The sequence below is a fragment of the Triturus cristatus genome, chromosome 5_2 (genome assembly GCF_964204655.1).
Source record: "Triturus cristatus chromosome 5_2, aTriCri1.1, whole genome shotgun sequence".
Classification (NCBI taxonomy): Eukaryota; Metazoa; Chordata; class Amphibia; order Caudata; family Salamandridae; genus Triturus; species Triturus cristatus.
In genome coordinates this window covers 1,041,952,795-1,041,972,155 of record NC_140588.1, presented here as the reverse complement: position 1 = coordinate 1,041,972,155, position 19,361 = coordinate 1,041,952,795, and the positions used below count along the sequence as shown (strand labels likewise).

The 19,361-nt window shown below is 51.1% G+C and overlaps 1 protein-coding gene across 1 annotated transcript in view; it reads right to left on the bottom strand.

The window, feature by feature from the left end:
• Nucleotides 1-19,361, bottom strand: part of YIPF6 (Yip1 domain family member 6) — a 131,244-nt gene that overhangs the window by 84,643 nt on the left and 27,240 nt on the right. Inside the window, exon 2 of the mRNA XM_085608320.1 lies at nucleotides 18,130-18,258. Within this exon, the coding sequence (XP_085464446.1) occupies nucleotides 18,130-18,258 (129 nt within the window). The remainder of the gene's footprint in view (nucleotides 1-18,129; nucleotides 18,259-19,361) is intronic.

Genomic DNA, 19,361 nt, shown 5'->3' with positions numbered 1-19,361 from the left:
AACTGAGTTAGTGGTAAGTACGGTCGTAAGTACTTTTCAGGGTCAGTGCTGGGCACCAAGATCCAGCACTGGGATCTCTCCTAATAGCAGGTGAGTATTTCCGTTTTCGTTACTCGGTTGATTTTAGTTGAATATTTTAAAGTTTAGAAACTCCACACTTAGAAGAAATTTCAAGAGAAACCAGTCAATGTTACCCTATGGAAGAAAGGAATATGCTACTTACCAGTATGCATCTGTTCTTGGCATGTAGAGCTGCAGATCCACACACTAGCATAGAAGTGTTGGGCGTGGATGCTTCACCTTGTTGTTGTCTTTGAAGAAGTCTTAGTACTCACGAGATAGGTGACTCCTCCCTTGGACGATAGTGCGCATGGGCGTCAACTCCATCCTTAGACTGTTTTCGCCATGATGGGAAATGACAGAGTTAGTCGAAGAAAAAGAAATGTCCATGTGTGTATATCTAAGTAAGATAGAACTGGAACACTTACAGGTCCCGGGGAGGTGGGTGGGCGTGTGTGGATCTGCAGCTCTACATGCCAAGAACAGATGCATACTGGTAAGTTGCATATTCCGTTCGAGGCATATGAGCTGCAGATTACACACTAGCATAGACTATACAGCAGTATCTCCCCTAGCGGTGGTCACCTGTATCGGTTGCAGTAGTTTGAAATAAAGTTTTAAGGACAGCTTGGCCCACAGAAGCTGGTTGCTTTGCTTGTACGTCAACACAACAGTGTTGAGTGAAGGTATGTGTTGTAGACCATGTGGCTGCCTTACAAATGTCTTCTAAGGGAATGTTCCCTAAGAATGCCATGGAAGCCCATAGTTTGCGTGTGAATGCGCTCTAGGGGGAACTGTTAATGTGCGTTTAGCTTTTTGGTAGCATATTTGGATACATTTAACTATCCACCTAGCAATCCCAGATTTGGAGATGGGGTTACTCTTATGTGGTGGAGAGAAAGCTACAAACAGTTGTTTTGTTTTTCGGAAAGATTTAGTTCTGTCAATGTAATAAAGAAGGGCTCTTTTAACATCCAAGGTGTGAAGAGCTCTCTCCGCTACAGAGTCTGGATTTGGATAGAACACTGGTAACTCTACTGACTGGTTAAGATGAAATGGAGATATGATTTTTGGAAGGAATTTTGGATTTGTCCTAAGAACCACTTTGTTACGATGTAATTGTAAGAATGGTTCTTGTATGGTTAAAGCCTGGATTTCACTAACTCTTCTAAGAGATGTGATTGCGATAAGGAAAGCTACTTTCCATGTGAGGAACTGTAGTTCGCATTTATGTAGAGGTTCAAATGGGGATCCCATAAACCTAGTAAGAACAATGTTTAGATTCCACACCGGAGTGGGTGGTAATCTGGGAGGAATAATTATTTTAAGTTCTTCCATGAAGGCTTTGATCACAGGGACTCTAAAGAGTGACAAGTGCTGTCGATTTTGTAAGTAAGCTGCTAGTGCTGCTAGGTGCAGACGTATGGATGAGTATGCTAAATTACATCTTTGCAAATGTAGTAAGTAGTAAATGATGTTCTGGATGGATGCATCCAGTGGGTGTATATTATTGTTAGTGCAGTAAATGGCAAATCTTTTCTATTTTGCAGCATAGCAAGCTCTAGTAGTTGGTCTTCAGGTTTCTTTGATAATGTTAATGCAGTCTGGTGGAAGGTTAAGGTAACCGAACTCTAGGACTTCAGGAGCCAGATCGCCAGATTCAGTTGGCCTGGATCTGGATGTCTGATCTCTCCATAGTTCTGGGTTATTAAGGACAGGGAGAGACGCAGTTTTTGGTGTGGAACTAGTGAGAGTTTCAGTAGTGTTGTGAACCACATCTGGCGTGCCCATGTGGGAGCTACTAGGATCAGCTTGAGAGATTGCTGCCTGAGCAAGAGTGGAATGAGTGGGAGAGGCGGAAAAGCGTACGCAAATCTGCCTGACCAGTTCATCCATATCGCATTGCCTTTTGACTCTGGGTGCGGAAACCTGGCGGCAAAGGTTGGGCATTTTGCTTTTTCGTGTGTGGCGAACAGATCTATGTCTGGTTGGCCCCATTTATGGAAAAAGGGCAGTAGAACTTGGGGATGTAGTTTCCACTCGTGAATCTGTTGTGTCTGGCGACTTAATAGATTGGCAATCTGATTGTGAACCCCTGGAAGGTGTTCCGCAAGTGGGTATATGTTCTGAGGAATGGCCCATCTCCAAATGTTCTGTGCAAGCTGGGATGGCTGCAGAGAATGTGTGCCTCCTTGTTTTTGTATGTAATGCATGGCTGTCATGTTGTCCGTCCGGATGAGGACAGCCTTGTTCTGCACATGTAGTTGGAAGGATTTTAGTGCTAGGAATACTGCTAGCAGTTCTAGGTGATTGATATGGAACACTTTCTGTTGAGTGGTCCGTTTGCCCTGAGTTGTGTGTCCGAGGAGATGGGCTCCCTATCCTGTGAGTGATGCGTCTGTTGTCAGCACAATCTGTGGAAGAGCCTCCAGGAACGGCCGCCCTTCGGACAAGTTTGTTATGTTCCACCACTGTAGAGAGCGGTGTGTGCAGCTGTCCACCAACACCAGATCTGTAAGTTGTCCTTGAACCTGGTTCCACTGACGTGCTAGACATTCCTGTAAAGAACGCATTTGAAGCCTTGCATAAGGCACAATGAAGATGCAAGACGCCATCATGCCTATGAGCTGCATGAACACTCTGGCAGGAAGAGAGTGTTGGTTTTGAAATTTTGTGATAAGAGTTTGTATACTGGCTACCCTGGCTGTACTGGAATATGCTAGGGTTGTGGGGGTGTTTATGGTAGCTCCTAGATATTGGTGTATATGAGAGGGCTGGAGATGCGACTTGGGGTAGTTGATGGTGAACCCCAAGTTGTGTAACATTTGGATGGTTTGGTGAGTGTGTAGAACACATTGGTCGGCTATTATAAGCCAGTCGTCTAGATACGGGAAGACATGAATTTGTTGTCTTCTGAGATGTGCTGCTACTACTGCAAGACATTTGGTGAATACTCTGGGTGCGGTGGTCACTCCGAATGGAAGGACTGTGAACTGGTAGTGTTGTCCGTCCACCGCAAACTTTAGGTACTTCCTGTGAGCAAGATGTATTGGAATGTGGAAGTAGGCGTCCTTGAGATCTAGTGTGGCAAGGAAATCGCGTTGTTGCAGCAGTGGGAGCACTTGTTGAAGAGTGATCATATGGAAATGGAAGTGTATATACAGATTCAGGGGTCTGAGGTCGAGTATTGGTCTCAGAGTCCCGTCCTTTTTGGGTATTAGGAAGTAAAGTGAATATACCCCTGTTCCTTGATGCTCTAAGGGAACTGGCTCTATTGCGTGCTTTTGAAGCAGTGAGAGAACCTCTTGTTTGAGGAGCGTAAGAGGGTCTGCGGATATTGGACGCTGTTTGGGTGGTATGTGTGGGGAGGGTAGCTGTAGGTTCCAGGCAGTAACCATACTGGATAATTTGTCTTACCCACCTGTCTGTGGTGATGGAATTCCAGACAGGTAGGAACTGTGTTAGTTTGCCCCCAACTGGAGTGGAATGGTCTGGGGGGAGCAGAGGAAAGTTACTGTTTTGTGGCAGGGGAGGTGCGAGTGTTGTTATTACCTCGACCTCGTCCTTTGTTGTTCCCTCTGTATCCGCCTCTAAAATATCCCCTGCTGGGGGATGTTTGTGTAGTGGCTTTGAATGTAGATGAGGTTTCTGCGCCCATGTTCTTGGAGGCTCCTCTGTAGAAGAAGCACCCATGGACTTAGCAGTCTCTGTGTCCTTTTTTATTTTCTCAAGGGCAGTGTCTACAGCCAGCCCAAATAGCTGTTCTTGGTTGAATGGCTGACTGAGTATGGTAGTTTGTACCTCTTGCTTAAAGCCTGAAATGCGTAGCCAGGCATGTCGTCTAAGGAGTACACAGGTGTTGATTGATCTAGAGGCAGTGTCTGCTGCGTCAAGTGCACATTTAATTGACGCATTTGAAATTAGCTTGCCCTCTTGGATAAGGTCATTTGCCTGGTTTTTATACTGGTCAGGCAGATGTTGTAATAGATTTTCTAACTGGTTGTAGTGTGCCCTGTCATATCGTACCAGTAGTGCTTGGGTGTTGGCAATACGCCAGTGATTAGCTGCTTGTGCTGCTACCCTTTTGCCAGAAGCTTCTCGCAGTTTGGATTCTTTATCCGGGGGTGGTGCATCTCCGGAGGTCTGGGAGTTGGCGTGTTTTCTAGCATTGTAAACGACTAGAGAATCCAAAGGCAACTGTCCTTTGATGTAAGTACGATCTTCAGGGGCAGGCCGAACCCTGGCACGGAGAGGATCTTTAAATACTTCAGGGGCATGCTTAATGACTCCTTTGATCATAGGTAATATTTGCACTGACTTTTGGGATTGTTCAAAAGTATCTAAGAGGAAATCTTCCTCTGGTGCGTCGGAGTGCATTGCAACACCATGATAAGGTGCAGCTCTATTTAATAATTGGCCAAACCCCAGGTGATCATCTGGGGGAGATGGTTCTGAGGGATATGGCTGTGGGTCTGGGAGGTCTATTGGGATAGGAAATACCCAATCATCTAGTGGTGAGGTATCTGGATCCGTGAACGGGTCATTAGGATCACCCTCCCCCCCCCCCCAGGTCGTCATCATCATCATCATCATCATCATCATCATCATCTGGAGGTGGTGTATGTGGTGGAGAAGTTCGAGGTAAGGTTGGTGTAGACAGAGGAGGCGGGTTAGAAGGCAGTGTAGGAGAAGAAGGGGGCATAGGCGATGTTGCAGAGTCCTTCTTGTGTACAGGAACTGGAGCAAATGGTGTATCCACTTTTCGTTTTTTACATGGCACAGCCGTGACATGTCCTGTTTTTGGGCTTATATAAATCTTTTTCTGCCTTGGATCGATAGGATCTGGGTGAAAATGTTACTGTTCCTCTGTAACCGCTTTCGGTGCCGAATGTTTCGGTTCCGAGCGAGGTTGTTGTTGATCCTTATAGGTTTTGGCCTTAGGAGACCTATCAGAATCCTTAGCTGTTTGTTTCGGAGCCGAAGATGGATCTTTAGGCTTGGGAACGTTTGGTGCCGGCTTATCTATGGGCCTTGGCGTTTTCGGGGCCAATTTCGTCAGAGACGATTGCGGAGCCAAGTGTTCTTTTGGCTTCGGTGCCAGCGGGACAATTACATGCGGGTTGCTCGGTCCCGAGCTACCGGAAGGCTTGTCTTTTTTCTTCGGAGCCGAGCCCGGAGGCGGGGCTTCTGAAGGATGTTTTCGGTCTCGACTGGGGCCAACAGGCAAAGTCTTGACCACTGCCTTTGGTTTTGGAGGGGTTGGGGCAGGGGCAGTAGTACTCACACGTTGCCCAGGAGTGATGAGGTCGTCTGAGTCTTCTGCCTCTGAGATGATTTCGAGATCCTCGGAATCTTTCTCTGGGACATCAGGGCCTTCATCAAAGATGTCCTCTGGTTCCGGAGCAGGTCTCTGTGCCATGATGTGTCGACTAGCCCTTCGATCTCAAATGGTCTTTTTCGATTGAAAGGATGCACAGGCTGGATAGCTGGACTCGTCGTGTTCAGGTGATAGGTACAGGTTGCAGACTTTGTGATGGTCACTGTGCGGAAACGTTGCTCCACACTGGAGGCATTTTTTAAATGGTGTCGTTTCCATGAGCCGTAGGCCTTACGGCGTGGATAGGCCCAGCGGCCCGCGTCAACGTCCGGAATCGAGGCGATGAAGTCGGGTCGAAGTTGAAAGAGATTCGATGGTTTTTGTGGAAGTTTTGAGCTTCGAAAAAGTTTGAAATTGAGATTTCCAACCAGAGCGGAAAAGTTGCATCCGAACCCAATGGCGGAAAAAAAACAATCTAAGGATGGAGTTGATGCCCATGCGCACTATCGCCCAAGGGAGGAGTCACCGCGTCTCGTGACTACAAAGACTTCTTCCAAGACAACAACAAGGTGCAAGCATCCGAGTCCAACACCAGATGGCGATCTACTATGCTAGTGTGTGATCTGCAGCTCATATGCCTCGAACAGTGAGTTATCGGCTTTTAGGTAAGTAATCGACTGGCAGAATTAAAGTTCTGGGCATAGACTCAGGGGTCAGGTAAGTACAGTTGTTACACCCTCAGCGGCACAGGGGCAGCCGGGTGCAGAGTGAGTTAGGCCCAATGTTATCCTATAGGAGGCAGCGGGCCCTTGGTTGGTGGCTGCTGACTAGCAGGCCACGCGGCTGTGGGAGTTGGGCTCCTGGTCACTTGCTCAGGGCAAATGGGGAAGTAGGTAGGAGTAGAGGTTGTACTGTCAGGGCCACTCGGGCGGCTGGATGCAGAGTGCTTTTGAGCCTTCGGGCACTCAATAGATTGCAATGGAAAAGCTCAAGGACAAACAAAGGCCGTAAGCTCGGGGATTGTTAGAATGGGGAACCCCTGGTTGGCACGAGTGGTTACGTGTGACAAGCAGTGGTCCCTTCTTCTAGTCAGGGCAAGAGAATTACTCCCTCAGAACAACCCCTGCTCACCCTATAGGTAGTGTGGCGCGAGCAGTCAGGGCTAAACCTCAGGGCGTTACGTCAGTTAAGCATTTATGAGCACACACAGTAAATCACCAGATCCCCCACAAATGGACGCCAGGCGTAAGTTGTATCAAAAATACGTATACTTTATGTAAAAGGTTCTTGGTTATGCAGACTTAATACAAGACCATAAATAACGTTCGTGAAATGTTGGCAAGTTCTTTGTTACGGGCGCTCTGTAGCGCTTTCTTGGATCTGTCCAGCCACGGTGATACGCAGTGCGCCCAGGGTACAGTGATACGGGGAAATCAGAACGTTGCGGACCCCGAGTCCGATAGGGAGTTCACTGTACCTGGGGACGTGCGGTGTGTTGGACGGGTCTTTGGTGGGCGGTGCAGGTTCTGCACCTCGAGGGTCTCCGGATCGGGAATCAGCGGGCGGCTCTCAGTAGACAGGCGCGGCCCCGGGCCTCCGACACGGACTGTGCGGAAGGTCACTTCAGAGGGTGGCACGGTCCGACTCTTGTTGGGAGGCGAAGCGGGGCGGCCGGATACGTTACGACGGGGCTTGATTTCGCTTTCCGATTAGAAATCCGACGGGAGAGCGAGGGGGCACCAAGCACGCTCCAGTGGCAGGCAGGCGACAGGGAAGCGGGGCGGCCAGACCCGATGGATCAAGAGCGACTCAGGTAGAGCGGGGCTCTCGGCGAGTGGAGGCGGCCAGGCTTCTGGGTGTCACAGCCCTAGGAAGGGGATGCGAAGGTGCGCAGAGCACTCCGGCGGGAGAAAGCACACGGCTCGATTCTCAGACGAGCGGAGACACGGGGAACCCACTGGTCCTGGGGTTCCGTTCAGGGGGCAAGCTCAATCAAGCCCTTGGAGATTGCTGTGAGCACAAGTTTTTGAGCAGATAAATAAAGCAAGTCTTGGTGAGTTTCTTCTCTCATTTGGCAGCGAGGCAACCACTGCAGGCAAGTCCTCCAGACTTTAGGAACAGCATTTCCTCCTTCAGCTTCAGGTTCCTCCTCCTCAGGCAGAGCGTTCTTCTTGGTCACGAGCAGGATCTGATTTCTTAGGAGCAGGGCTCCTTCTTTTAAAGCGCAAATCCTTTGTTCTTGGTCGCCAGGGGGCGTGGGCCTGGCTCAGTCCAGTTTTGGAGCACTTTGTTGTGGTGACTCTGCTCTTTCTTTTCAGCAGCAGGGCAGAGACATCAGCCGCTCCACAGGGGGCGGAGCCGGCTTTGTGGTGGCAGAGCACAGGTCTATTCAAGAGTCAAGGTGTACTCCTCCCACCCATCCTGGGGTAATCTTTCTACCCACCACCTGGCAGCCAGCCTGTCTCCTGGATTTCCCCAGCCCTGCTCCTCGTTACTAGGCAGAACACACACACAGCGCAGAGGCGGACTGGATGGCCATATCAGTAAATACTAACTTTCTAAAAGTAGTATTTACAAACACAGGATATTAAACTAAACTTTACTAAAAGAAGTATTTTATTATTCTGAGTTCAGGCATACTAAACATGACTTTCTACCATGCTCTATGAGTCCACTGGGATCACAGCGTGTAGCAATCCCAGCAGCCCATTCTGGCCTATGGAGAGCAGGTAGCCTTCACTAGTGAAAAACGACAAGGGCTGTAATTCACTAGTAAGACATGCCACACACACCAGGGCATGTCCTACCTTATGCCTACAATGCACCCTGCCCTTGGGCCTACTGGAGGGGTGACTAACATGCAGTTAAGGGAAGGTTTAGGGACTGGCAAGTGGGTGCACTTGCGCAGCCAGGCGACAGTACCTGACTGCGCGCAGGTTCTGCAGTGGCAGATCCTAGACACATTTTACTAGGCCGCTCCTGTGGGTGGCACAACCAGTGCTGCAGCCCACTAGCGGCATTTGTATTTACAAGCCCTGGCACTCCTGGTGCGCTTCACTAGGGGCTGACAGTAAACCAAATAAACCAATCGTGGAAGTCAATTCACATAATACATTTTACCATAGGGAGCACTTGCCCTGTGGCACTGGATGGCAGTGTCACAGGGCCCTGAGCAGCTAACACCAGCACAAAAATACGTTGAGGCACAAACAAAAATGGAAGGGTGACCCACGCCAACGGTGCCAGGTCTAACACGTGTCCCCTCTAGCTGAAATGTGGGGAGAACTACCCTACTCCAGGGAGTTCTTCATCACTAAGGCAGAAAAATCTGGAAAGACCATCAGCGTTGGCGTGGTCTGTACCGGGGCGATGTTCCACCGTGAAATCCATCCCCTGTAGGGAAATGGACCACCTCAACAACTTAGGATTCTCACCCCTCATCTGCATCAACCATCTGAGGGGCCGGTGGTCTGTTTGAACCCGGAAGTGAGACCCAAACAAGTAGGGTCTTAGCTTCTTCAATGCCCAGACCACCGCAAATGCTTCTCGCTCAATCGCACTCCACTTTTGTTCCCGGGGAAGTAACCTTCTACTAATAAAGGCTACGGGTTGGTCAAAGCCCTCCTCAGTGATCTGTGAGAGAACAGCCCCTAAACCATGCTCTGATGCATCTGTCTGCACAAGGAACTCTTTGGAGAAGTCAGGAGCCAAGAGCACGGGCGCCGTGCACATGGCAGTTTTCAGGGTGTCAAAGGCCTTCTGACAGGTGTCAGTCCATATCACTTTTCTGGGCTGCTTTTTCGAAGTCAGCTCTGTCAAGGGGGCAACGATGCTGCCATACCCCTTGACAAACCTCCTGTAGTACCCTGTGAGTCCTAAAAAGGCCCTCACCTCCGTCTGGGTCCTTGGGGGCTCCCAAGCCAGGATGGTTTCTATCTTGGGTTGTAGGGGCGCCATCTGGCCACTCCCTACTTGGTGTCCCATGTACACCACGGAACCCTGCCCGATCTGACACTTGCTTGCCTTGATCGTGAGGCCTGCCTTGCGCAGTGCCATCAACACTTCCCAGAGATGTCGCAGGTGTTCTTCCCATGTGCCACTGAACACTGCGATGTCATCCAGGTATGCTGCGCTGAACTCGGACAGCCCAGCCAACACCTGGTTGACCAACCTCTGGAAGGTGGCAGGGGCATTCTTCATCCCAAAGGGCATCACCCAGAACTGGAAATGCCCATCTGGTGTGGAGAATGCAGACCTCTCTTTGGCCCCATCAGTCAAGGCGATCTGCCAGTACCCAGACGTTAGATCAAATGTGCTGAGGTACCGTGCAGCCCCTAACCGATCGATGAGCTCATCAGCTCTGGGGATGGGGTGCGCGTCAGTCTTCGTGACCGAATTGAGTCCTCTGTAGTCCACACAAAACCGGAGTTCGGGTGTGGCACCCGGCGAGGCAGCCTTTGGGACCAAGACCACTGGGCTGGCCCAAGGACTGCTGGAGGACTCAACCACCCCAAGAGCAAGCATCTTTGAGACCTCCTCTTTGATGCAAGCTCTGACCCTGTCAGTTACCCTGTAAGCCTTGTGCTTCACAGGTAAGCTGTCTTCTGTATCCACATCATGGACGCACCAATCTGTGATACCAGGAACCAGGGAGAACAGGTCAGGAAACTGCCCCAGCAGGTGGCGGCAGTCATCCTGTTGCTCAGGGGTCAGGGTGGGTGAGAGGTTAACTCCATCCACTGACCCGTCTCGCTCTGAGGCTACCAGGAGGTCAGGAAGAGGCTCAGACTCCTCCTCCGTCCCATCATCTGTGGCCAAGAGCATGCCCACTTCGGACCTCTCCAATCGATTGACATGGAGGACCCTCAAGTGGTTCCTTGGAGACTGCAAGTCCACCAAGTAGGTGACAAACTCTTGCGCTCCACAATCTCAAAGGGTCCTGTCCACTTGTCCTGGAGTGCACAAGGCTCCACAGGGGCCAGAACCCATACCTTTTGGCCAGGTTGAAGCTCAACCAGAGTGGCATTCTGGTCGTACCACCGCTTCATTTCCTCCTGGCTGGCTTCCAGGTTTGCCTCAGCAAGTTGCCTGAAACGCCTAGTTTGGTTCCGGAAAGCCAGCATGTAACTGTATACATTCTGGGGAGGTTTCCTGGGAGATTGCTCCCAGCCTTCCTTGGCCAGACTAAGAGGTCCTCGTACTGGGTGGCCATACAAAAGCTCAAAGGGACTGAACCCCAGAGACTTTTGTGGCACCTCACGGTACGCAAAGAGAAGGCATGGTAAGAGGACGTCCCACTTACGCCTCATGGGTTCCTCAAGACCCATAATCATGCCCTTTAGGGTTCGGTTGAAGCGCTCAACCAACCCGTTTCCTTGGGGATGGTAAGGGGTGGTGAACTTGTAGGTTACACCACACTCTTGCCAAAGGGATTTCATATATTTCGATATGAAATTGGTCCCCCTGTCAGACACCACCTCTAGAGGGAATCCTACTTGTGAGAAAATTCACATCAGTGCTCGTCCCACCACGGGGGCCGTCACTGTCCTCAGAGGGATGGCTTCAGGGTACCGGGTGGCATGGTCCACCAAGACCAGGATGAACCTGCTGCCCATGGCTGTCTTGGGGTCCAGTGGCCCCACGATGTCAATCCCCACTCGCTGGAATGGGGTACTGACCACAGGGAAAGGTTGGAGTGGAGCCTTCAGCTTCCTTCCACTCTTACCACTTGCCTGGCAAGTCTGGCATGTCCTGCAGTGAGTGTCAGAACTCCTGCGCATTTGAGGCCAATAAAAGTGGGTGACAAGCCTCGCGAAGGTCTTGTCCTGCCCCAAATGCCCTGCTAACTGAACGTCGTGAGCCAGCCCCAGTAGGAAGGCTCTGAACTTCTGGGGTACCACCAGCGCACGGGCTGACCCAGGTTCATCAACCTTAGGTTCTGAGTACAGGAGGTCGTTCTCCCAGTAGATCAAGTGAGTACCGGACTGATCACCATTGGCCTGGGCTGCATCCTGCTGCCGCATACCCACTAGAGAAGGGCACTCTTTCTGCTCCCTGCAGAATTCCTCCCTGGTGGGGCCTCCTTCTTGCTGCCAATGGGTCAGCTCAAGCAGGTCCCCCAGTTCGGCTATCTGTTCCCCGGTCGGCTCCAGGGCATCCCCCTCGGGGTCTGCTCCCTCCTGGGCCGTGGGAACTTCAGGAGCCGGATTCCCGTGCCTCCTGTGCCCTCTCCCTAAGGCCGGTTCCTGGGCCTCTCCCTCAGGCTCCAGGATCCCTTCAACACCCCTACTGGCTGCCATTGACCGGGTGGTCACGCACGCCCAATCAGGTAAACCCACCATCCTCAGGTGAGTTGTCTTCTCCACTTTTCCCAAGGGGAGCTCTCCAAATCGTTACCTAGGAGACAATCAACAGGCATGGCCTCTCTCACAGCCACTTGCAGAGTACCAGAGACCCCCCCCCCCCCACTCAAAGGGAACCTGAGCCATTGGACACTGACTCTGTGTTGTCGGCGTTGACAACACGGCAGAATGCGTGTGGGACAACCTGCTCGAGACACCAGGTGTTGCTTGACAGCAGTCACACTGGCTCCTGTATCTCTAAGAGCCCCCACCCTTCGGCCATTTATGGTCACCCACTGCCCATACTTTTGAGTATTGGGGGGCAGTTGGGCCTCAGCGACCATCTCACTGTCTCCGAATGAGACTAGGGTCATCTGTACGGGATCCCCCGCCCCTTGGACATCTATCTCCCTCCCAAAGGCTACACTATTCACCTGCTTGGGGGGTGGAGCACCAGAGGGTGCTGGTTTACCATACATGGGGCACTTGGGATCCATGGAAATGTGCCCCAGGTTGTTACACTTGTAACATCTGGGGGGCCCTCTTTGAACAGGGTTACCTGTCGGGGCCCCGGTCTGCTTCAGGGGTGGGGGTGGCTGAGAACCTTTCCCTTGGGAATTACTTTGGGGCCCTCTGTAGAACTCCCTCTGTTTACCCTCGTCCCCCCCACTCTTCTGCTGGGGACCCTGAACACCTTTGACGGGGCCTCCCACGGGACCCTTGTGGACCCTGGTGCTGATCCAGCGGTCCGCCTCCTCAGCAAGCTTCCTAGGGTTAGTCAGCTTGCTATCGATCAGGTGCTGGCGTAGCTCAGGAAAACAATTATCCGACAAGGGCTCCCTTGCAATTAAATCAAACAGCCCTTGGTAATCATTCACTTTGCTACCCTTCACCCAACCATCTAGCGCTCTGGAAAAAAAAGGTCACATATTCTACATAAGTGGTACCAGGTTTCTTGGTGCAATCCCTAAACCTCTGCCTGTACAATTCAGGAGTTAACCCATACCTTGCCATCAGAGCTTCCTTCATGTGTGGATAGGATGTTTTGACATCAGAGGGGAGATCCAGCAGTGTGTCCCGCCCCTCACTCAGGAACCTTCCCCACAACCCCGCTCCCCAATCTTTCTCAGGGACCCGGTGGGAGGACATGGCTACTTCATAGGCCCTGAACCACTGCCCAATATCATCCTATTAATATTACTCCCTTACTACATCTTTAGGAATATTCACCCTTGAATGTTAAATTGCTGCCACCAGAGGAAGAGTGGTTTAAACTCTTGGCCTTGATATCCAACTCCCTCATTTTTACCTCATGCTCCATGGCCAATCTTTGTCTTTCCATCTCCATTTGAAGTTTTGCCATCTCCACCTCATGTGCGCGTGCAGCACTCCTGTCGGCCATCTCCGCTGGCGACAGGCCTCTGCCAGGCTCAGGAACACCTTCTGGGGGTATCACCTCTCTTGCATTCTCTGGGAACTTTGATTCGTGCCAGGCCCTCAGCGCCTTTATGTACTGATCCTTGGTGGTTAATCCACTTTGTTTAATTCTGTACTTGGAGAGGAATCCTTTCAAGACTTCATTAGTGCACTTTCTCAGTGCCTCTTGTTCCCAATCTATGTCATCAATCCCAGAGAGTATGGAGGACACTCCGCCTCCACTGACTGAGCTAGGCATGGTTTCTTCAAGTGGAGATTCTTCAGCAAAACAAAATTCAACCAGTGGCTGCGTTATAGGTCTGCTCTCGCTACGTGGTGATCAATAATTCACTGTATGTAAATCATAAATGCAAATTCGAAATCCTCACCGCTGCCACCAATGTTAGAATGGAGAACCCCTGGTTGGCACGAGTGGTTACGTGTGACAAGCAGTGGTCCCTTCTTCTAGTCAGGGCAAGAGAATTACTCCCTCAGAACAACCCCTGCTCACCCTATAGGTAGTGTGGCGCGAGCAGTCAGGGCTAAACCTCAGGGCGTTACGTCAGTTAAGCATTTATGAGCACACACAGTAAATCACCAGATCCCCCACAAATGGACGCCAGGCGTAAGTTGTATCAAAAATACGTATATTTTATGTAAAAGGTTCTTGGTTATGCAGACTCAATACAAGACCATAAATAACGTTCGTGAAATGGGAGCCACAAGATGATAGTTCGGCACGGTTCTCTTTTGTTGGCAAGTTCTTTGTTACGTGCGCTCTGTAGCGCTTTCTTGGATCTGTCCAGCCACGGTGATACGCAGTGCGCCCAGGGTACAGTGATACGGGGAAATCAGAACGTTGCGGACCCCGAGTCCGATAGGGAGTTCACTGTACCTGGGGACGTGCGGTGTGTTGGACGGGTCTTTGGTGGGCGGTGCAGGTTTGGCACCTCGAGGGTCTCCGGATCGGGAATCAGCGGGCGGCTCTCAGTAGACCGGCGCGGCCCCGGGCCTCCGACACGGACTGTGCGGGAGGTCACTTCAGAGGGCAGCACGGTCCGACTCTTGTTGGGAGGCGAAGCGGGGCGGCCGGATACGTTACGACGTACGGGCGGCAGTCCGGGGCTTGATTTCGCTTTCCGATTAGAAATCCGGCGGGAGGGCGAGGGGGCACCAAGCACGCTCCAGTGGCAGGCAGGTGACAGGGAAGCGGGGCGGCTGACCCGATGGATCAAGAGCGACTCAGGTAGACCGGGGCTCTCGGCGAGGGGAGGCAGCCAGGCTTCTGGGTGTCACGGCCCTAGGAGGGGGATGCGAAGGTGCGCAGAGCACTCCGGCGGGAGAAAGCACACGGCTCGATTCTCAGACGAGCGGAGACACGGGGAACCCACTGGTCCTGGGGTTCCGTTCAGGGGGCAAGCTCAATCAAGCCCTTGGAGATTGCTGTGAGCACCAGTTTTTGAGCAGATAAATAAAGCAAGTCTTGGTGAGTTTCTTCTCTCCTTTCGCAGCGAGGCAACCACTGCAGGCAAGTCCTTCAGACTTCAGGTTCCTCCTCCTCAGGCAGAGCGTTCTTCTTGGTCACGAGCAGGATCTGATTTCTTAGGAGCAGGGCTCCTACTTTTAAAGAGCAAATCCTTTGTTCTTGGTCGCCACGGGGCCTGGGCCTGGCTCAGTCCAGTTTTGGAGCACTTTGTTGTGGTGACTCTGCTCTTTCTTTTCAGCAGCAGGGCAGAGACATCAGCCGCTCCACAGGGGGCGGAGCCGGCTTTGTGGTGGCAGAGCACAGGTCTATTCAAGAGTCAAGGTGTACTCCTCCCACCCATCCTGGGGTAATCTTTCTACCGACCACCTGGCAGCCAGCCTGTCTCCTGGATTTCCCCAGCCCTGCTCCTCGTTACTAGGCAGAACACACACACAGCGCAGAGGCGGACTGGATGGCCAGATCAGTAAATACTAACTTTCTAAAAGTAGTATTTACAAACACAGGATATTAAAATAAACTTTACTAAAAGAAGTATTTTATTATTCTGAGTTCAGGCATACTAAACATGACTTTCTACCATGCTCTATGAGTCCACTGGGATCACAGCGTGTAGCAATCCCAGCAGCCCATTCTGGCCTACGGAGAGCAGGTAGCCTTCACTAGTGAAAAACGACAAGGGCTGTAATTCACTAGTAAGACATGCCACACACACCAGGGCATGTCCTACCTTATGCCTACAATGCACCCTGCCCTTGGGCCTACCAGAGGGGTGACTAACATGCAGTTAAGGGAAGGTTTAGGGACTGGCAAGTGGGTGCACTTGCGTAGCCAGGCGACAGTACCTGACTGCGAGCAGGTTCTGCAGTGGCAGATCCTAGACACATTTTACTAGGCCGCTCCTGTGGGTGGCACAAACAGTGCTGCTGCCCACTAGCGGCATTTGTATTTACAAGCCCTGGCACTCCTGGTGCGCTTTACTAGGGGCTGTAAACCAAATAAACCAATCGTGGAAGTCAATTCACATAATACATTTTACCATAGGGAGCACTTGCCCTGTGGCACTGGATGGCAGTGTCACAGGGCCCTGAGCAGCGAACACCAGCACAAAAATACGTTGAGGCACAAACAAAAATGGAAGGGTGACCCACGCCAACGGTGCCAGGTCTAACAGGGATGAAGATTCTTCAGGTGTGACCACCACTTCGAGAGGTAAGTTGGGTAGTTGGAGGATAAGTAGGTACCCAGGAGTCGGGTACAGGGGGCCGCAGGGCGCCGGGTGCAGTGGTGCCTTTTGGTGTCGGGAAATCTTACCCTCTGTTGATCGCGGTTGGGGGGGTCCCTGGTTCTGAGGCTGCAGGCGTTGCCAGGAGCGTCGAGGTGGGTCCTTGGGTGCCTGAATCGGGGTCACAGTCGCCGGGGGGACGTCCTCGGGGAATTCGTCCACTCCAGCACAGGCCAGGCTTGGCGGGTGCAGAGTGTGCAGGGTTCACGGTTCTGGGCTGATGCCAGGGGTTAGATACTTGCTTTGAATAGAGCCACTGCTTGTGGGAGTCCCAGGTGCTCAGAGTCACAAGGTAGCCAGGTCCTCCGGGGCTTGTGAGGTTGCTGGCCACAATAGGTGCCGGGATTGAGCAGGAGAAGGTTCGAGGGTCGACAGGCCGGTAGGGCTAGGGCCAAAGCAGTTGGTGTCTTCCTCTTCTTAGCAGCTGCTCTTGCTCCTCTTTGTTGTCTTGGAATCTGGAATCTAAGGAAGGAAGATTCAGGGTGCCCCTAAATACTAAATTTAGGGCCGTTACAGGTAGGTAAAGGGCAGGGACCACTGGGTCCCTGTCCTGGGGTGGGTACACCCTCTATCCTACCACTCTCCTGTGGGAGGGGAGTAGTGGCCTAGGCCTGATTGGGCAGGGATCCGCATCTTCAAGACGGCGAGAGCCCGGGGACGTGCTTCACCTCGCCTCCCCCACCTGAGGTGTGGGGTTGGCAGAGGCTGGCACACCCCCTGTCCTTCCTTGGGGTTTCCAGCCAGTCTTCCTGCCAGAGTGGGGGTTGAGAACAGATAGGGGCCAGTTGCTGGGTACAGCAAGTGGCTTGGAGAAGCTCACAAAGGCGGCATGCCTTTGAAGCTTCCCCTTGCCCATCCTGGGGGAGGAGACCTAGCACCTAGCCCAGGATGTGCATTGTTGCAGGCCCAGGAGAGCGGATGGACGTCTACCCAGGGGTCCAGCAACATGTCTGCTGTGTGGCAGCCTAGGCAGCCCCTCAGACCAGACGTGGATTGTAGGTTAGGTTCAGGGGGCATCTCTAAGATGCCCTCTGTCGTGCATTGTACATTAAATCCTGCACTGGCATCAGTGCGGGTTTAATACCAAACTCCTCAGTCTTCAGTGAAGCCATCATGGTGCTGTGGAGTTCGTGTTGACGATCTCCCAGCACCACATACTCGTAATGGCAGCACTGCACTTACAGTGCCCAGGAATGGACCTGGGTACTGTAGGGGCCCAGGGCTCATGCTCCTGTGCCCACACCACTGGCATAGGGCACCCAGCTAGAGGGGTGGCTGATGTATGCCAGGGCAATGTAGGTGGTGGGCATGGCACACAGGGATATGTGCCATGTCGACTCTCTGTTTTGTCGTGTACCCAGACACTCAGCCTGCAAGGGCAGTGTGTTTGTGTTAGGGTACAGGGCCTCTAAGGGTGGCACAATAAGTGCTGCAGCCCTTAGAGGCCTTCCCTGGTCACAAGGCTCTGGGTACCTAGGGTACCATTTACCAAGGGCTGACATGTGGCCAGGGTTTGCCAATTTGGGTTTTAGGTTTTAGGGAAGGAAGATAGGCCCTGGGCATCTGATTGGCAGGAGCCCAGGGCACACTCAGTCAAAGTACATTCAGCAAAAAGTGGGGGCATACCATGCAAGAAAGATGGCACTTTCTCACACTGGTTGGTTGCAACCAAAGAAAGAAGTATAAGTGGGATAAACAGTTCCAAAAACATTGTTTGCTGCCATTCAATCCTAGAACTGTCATTTTTGCTGCATAGTTAATGTACAGCATGTGAATCGAAAACAGTTCTCTTGGCAAAATAAACTAGTAAATTACCTGCAACAATACAAAAAACTAGTAATTTACCTGGAACAATTGTTTTGAAGCTTGGAAACTCTTCAGACTCACTAGTGACTTGCACGCCTTTCCACTAGAAGGGTGAAGTGCAAAACTAAAGTAAAATATAGAATTTACTCTGAAGAGGCACCGTGCAAGAGCAAGGGGAAAATAATCTGATTGCTGTTATGTACCGGGGCATTATGCCATAAGATCAACATCAAAGCAGGCTTTCTTGGCTCCATTAATGGTCAAAAAACTTTCATGTAGGACAAAATCTACATTCAACCATTAGATGGTGGACTAGTGCACAGCATGTGAATGTAGCATAGCTTCAGGCTGCAAAACTATTGTTACTACTAAGTACCTATTTTCATTCTCCATGTTCTACTAGTAGGTCATAGCCACTTACAATAGTGTCTTTAACGGGTTCATCCAAGGTAGAGTAGTCTTCCTCTTGTGTCTGGGATCCCATGGGTACCGTGATCTCCCCCTCCACAGGGATGTCTTCTGATATGGAGACATCAGAGAGCCCTGCAAACTAGGAAAGAAAATAAGCATTAGGTAGCCACATTTTCAGCTAGTGATACAAAAACTGGAACAAACAAGACTAGTCCCTATTCTTGTAATACTGAGCCTAGCTCATAGCTGAATAAACTTGATGGAGTTAGAGCCCAAAAACACAATTCACGATACAAGGACTCAGTGGCCCATGGTGCAAATGTCAGATGTGATCACTGCCTGATTTTCTGGGAGGTTCCCTCTTAATGATCCATTCCTCAATTTCACTCTGATCCACTTGGAATTGGTCTTGCCTTGAACATAAATAAAACTGAATGGGACGTTAACACTTTTAGTCAAACGTGTTGCTCTTCTTAAAAAGTGGGAACAGGTTCCCTGTTTTCAAAGATCTTCTACTTGTTATTGCTCATTGTTATGGCTCAAGCTGCCAAAGTCAGAATCCTTGCCACATATAGAAAATGTTATATTTAAAGTAATATTTGTAAATTATTTTCCAGTTTTTTTTTTTTTTTTAATTTTATTTGCCAAGATGCACATATATTGCAGGGCTCTGCACTCCAGAGACAACTGCACAATCAGACCATACAAAATTCATGACTTTAGCATTTTTCACGTGCAGATAATACATAAGTAACAATATAAAGATGTGCCCAAACTCCCACCCCCGACCCTCCCCCGATCGCACTGAGTCCTCATACTCCTGGTCAAAACCTATGAATATAGCAGGGGGATCTAGCCCCTCGGGCCCCTCCCCCACACAGCACCGTTGCCCTCCAAACATGTACACATCAGTCAACCCAACGGGTGAGCCTCTGTTGCTGATGGTGGATCCAACAGTAGGCCCCGACAGTCCGCCCATCGTTTCCAGATCTTGTAGTGTTTGTGTGGGCACCCCATAGCAACAAAAAAATGGGTTGTTCCAGCCCCATGCAAAAGTCTACACCATTCTTCCAAGCGGCCACCGATGGGGCCCTCGGCGCCTTCCATGCCCTGGCAATGTCCTTTTTCGCTAGAGTAAAGCCCAATTGCATCAGATGCCGCTTGTAGAAATTGCCACCTATTCCTTCCATAACATGAAGTAGGGCCAATCGAGGTGCGCGAGGGAGTTCCCATCCCAGGACC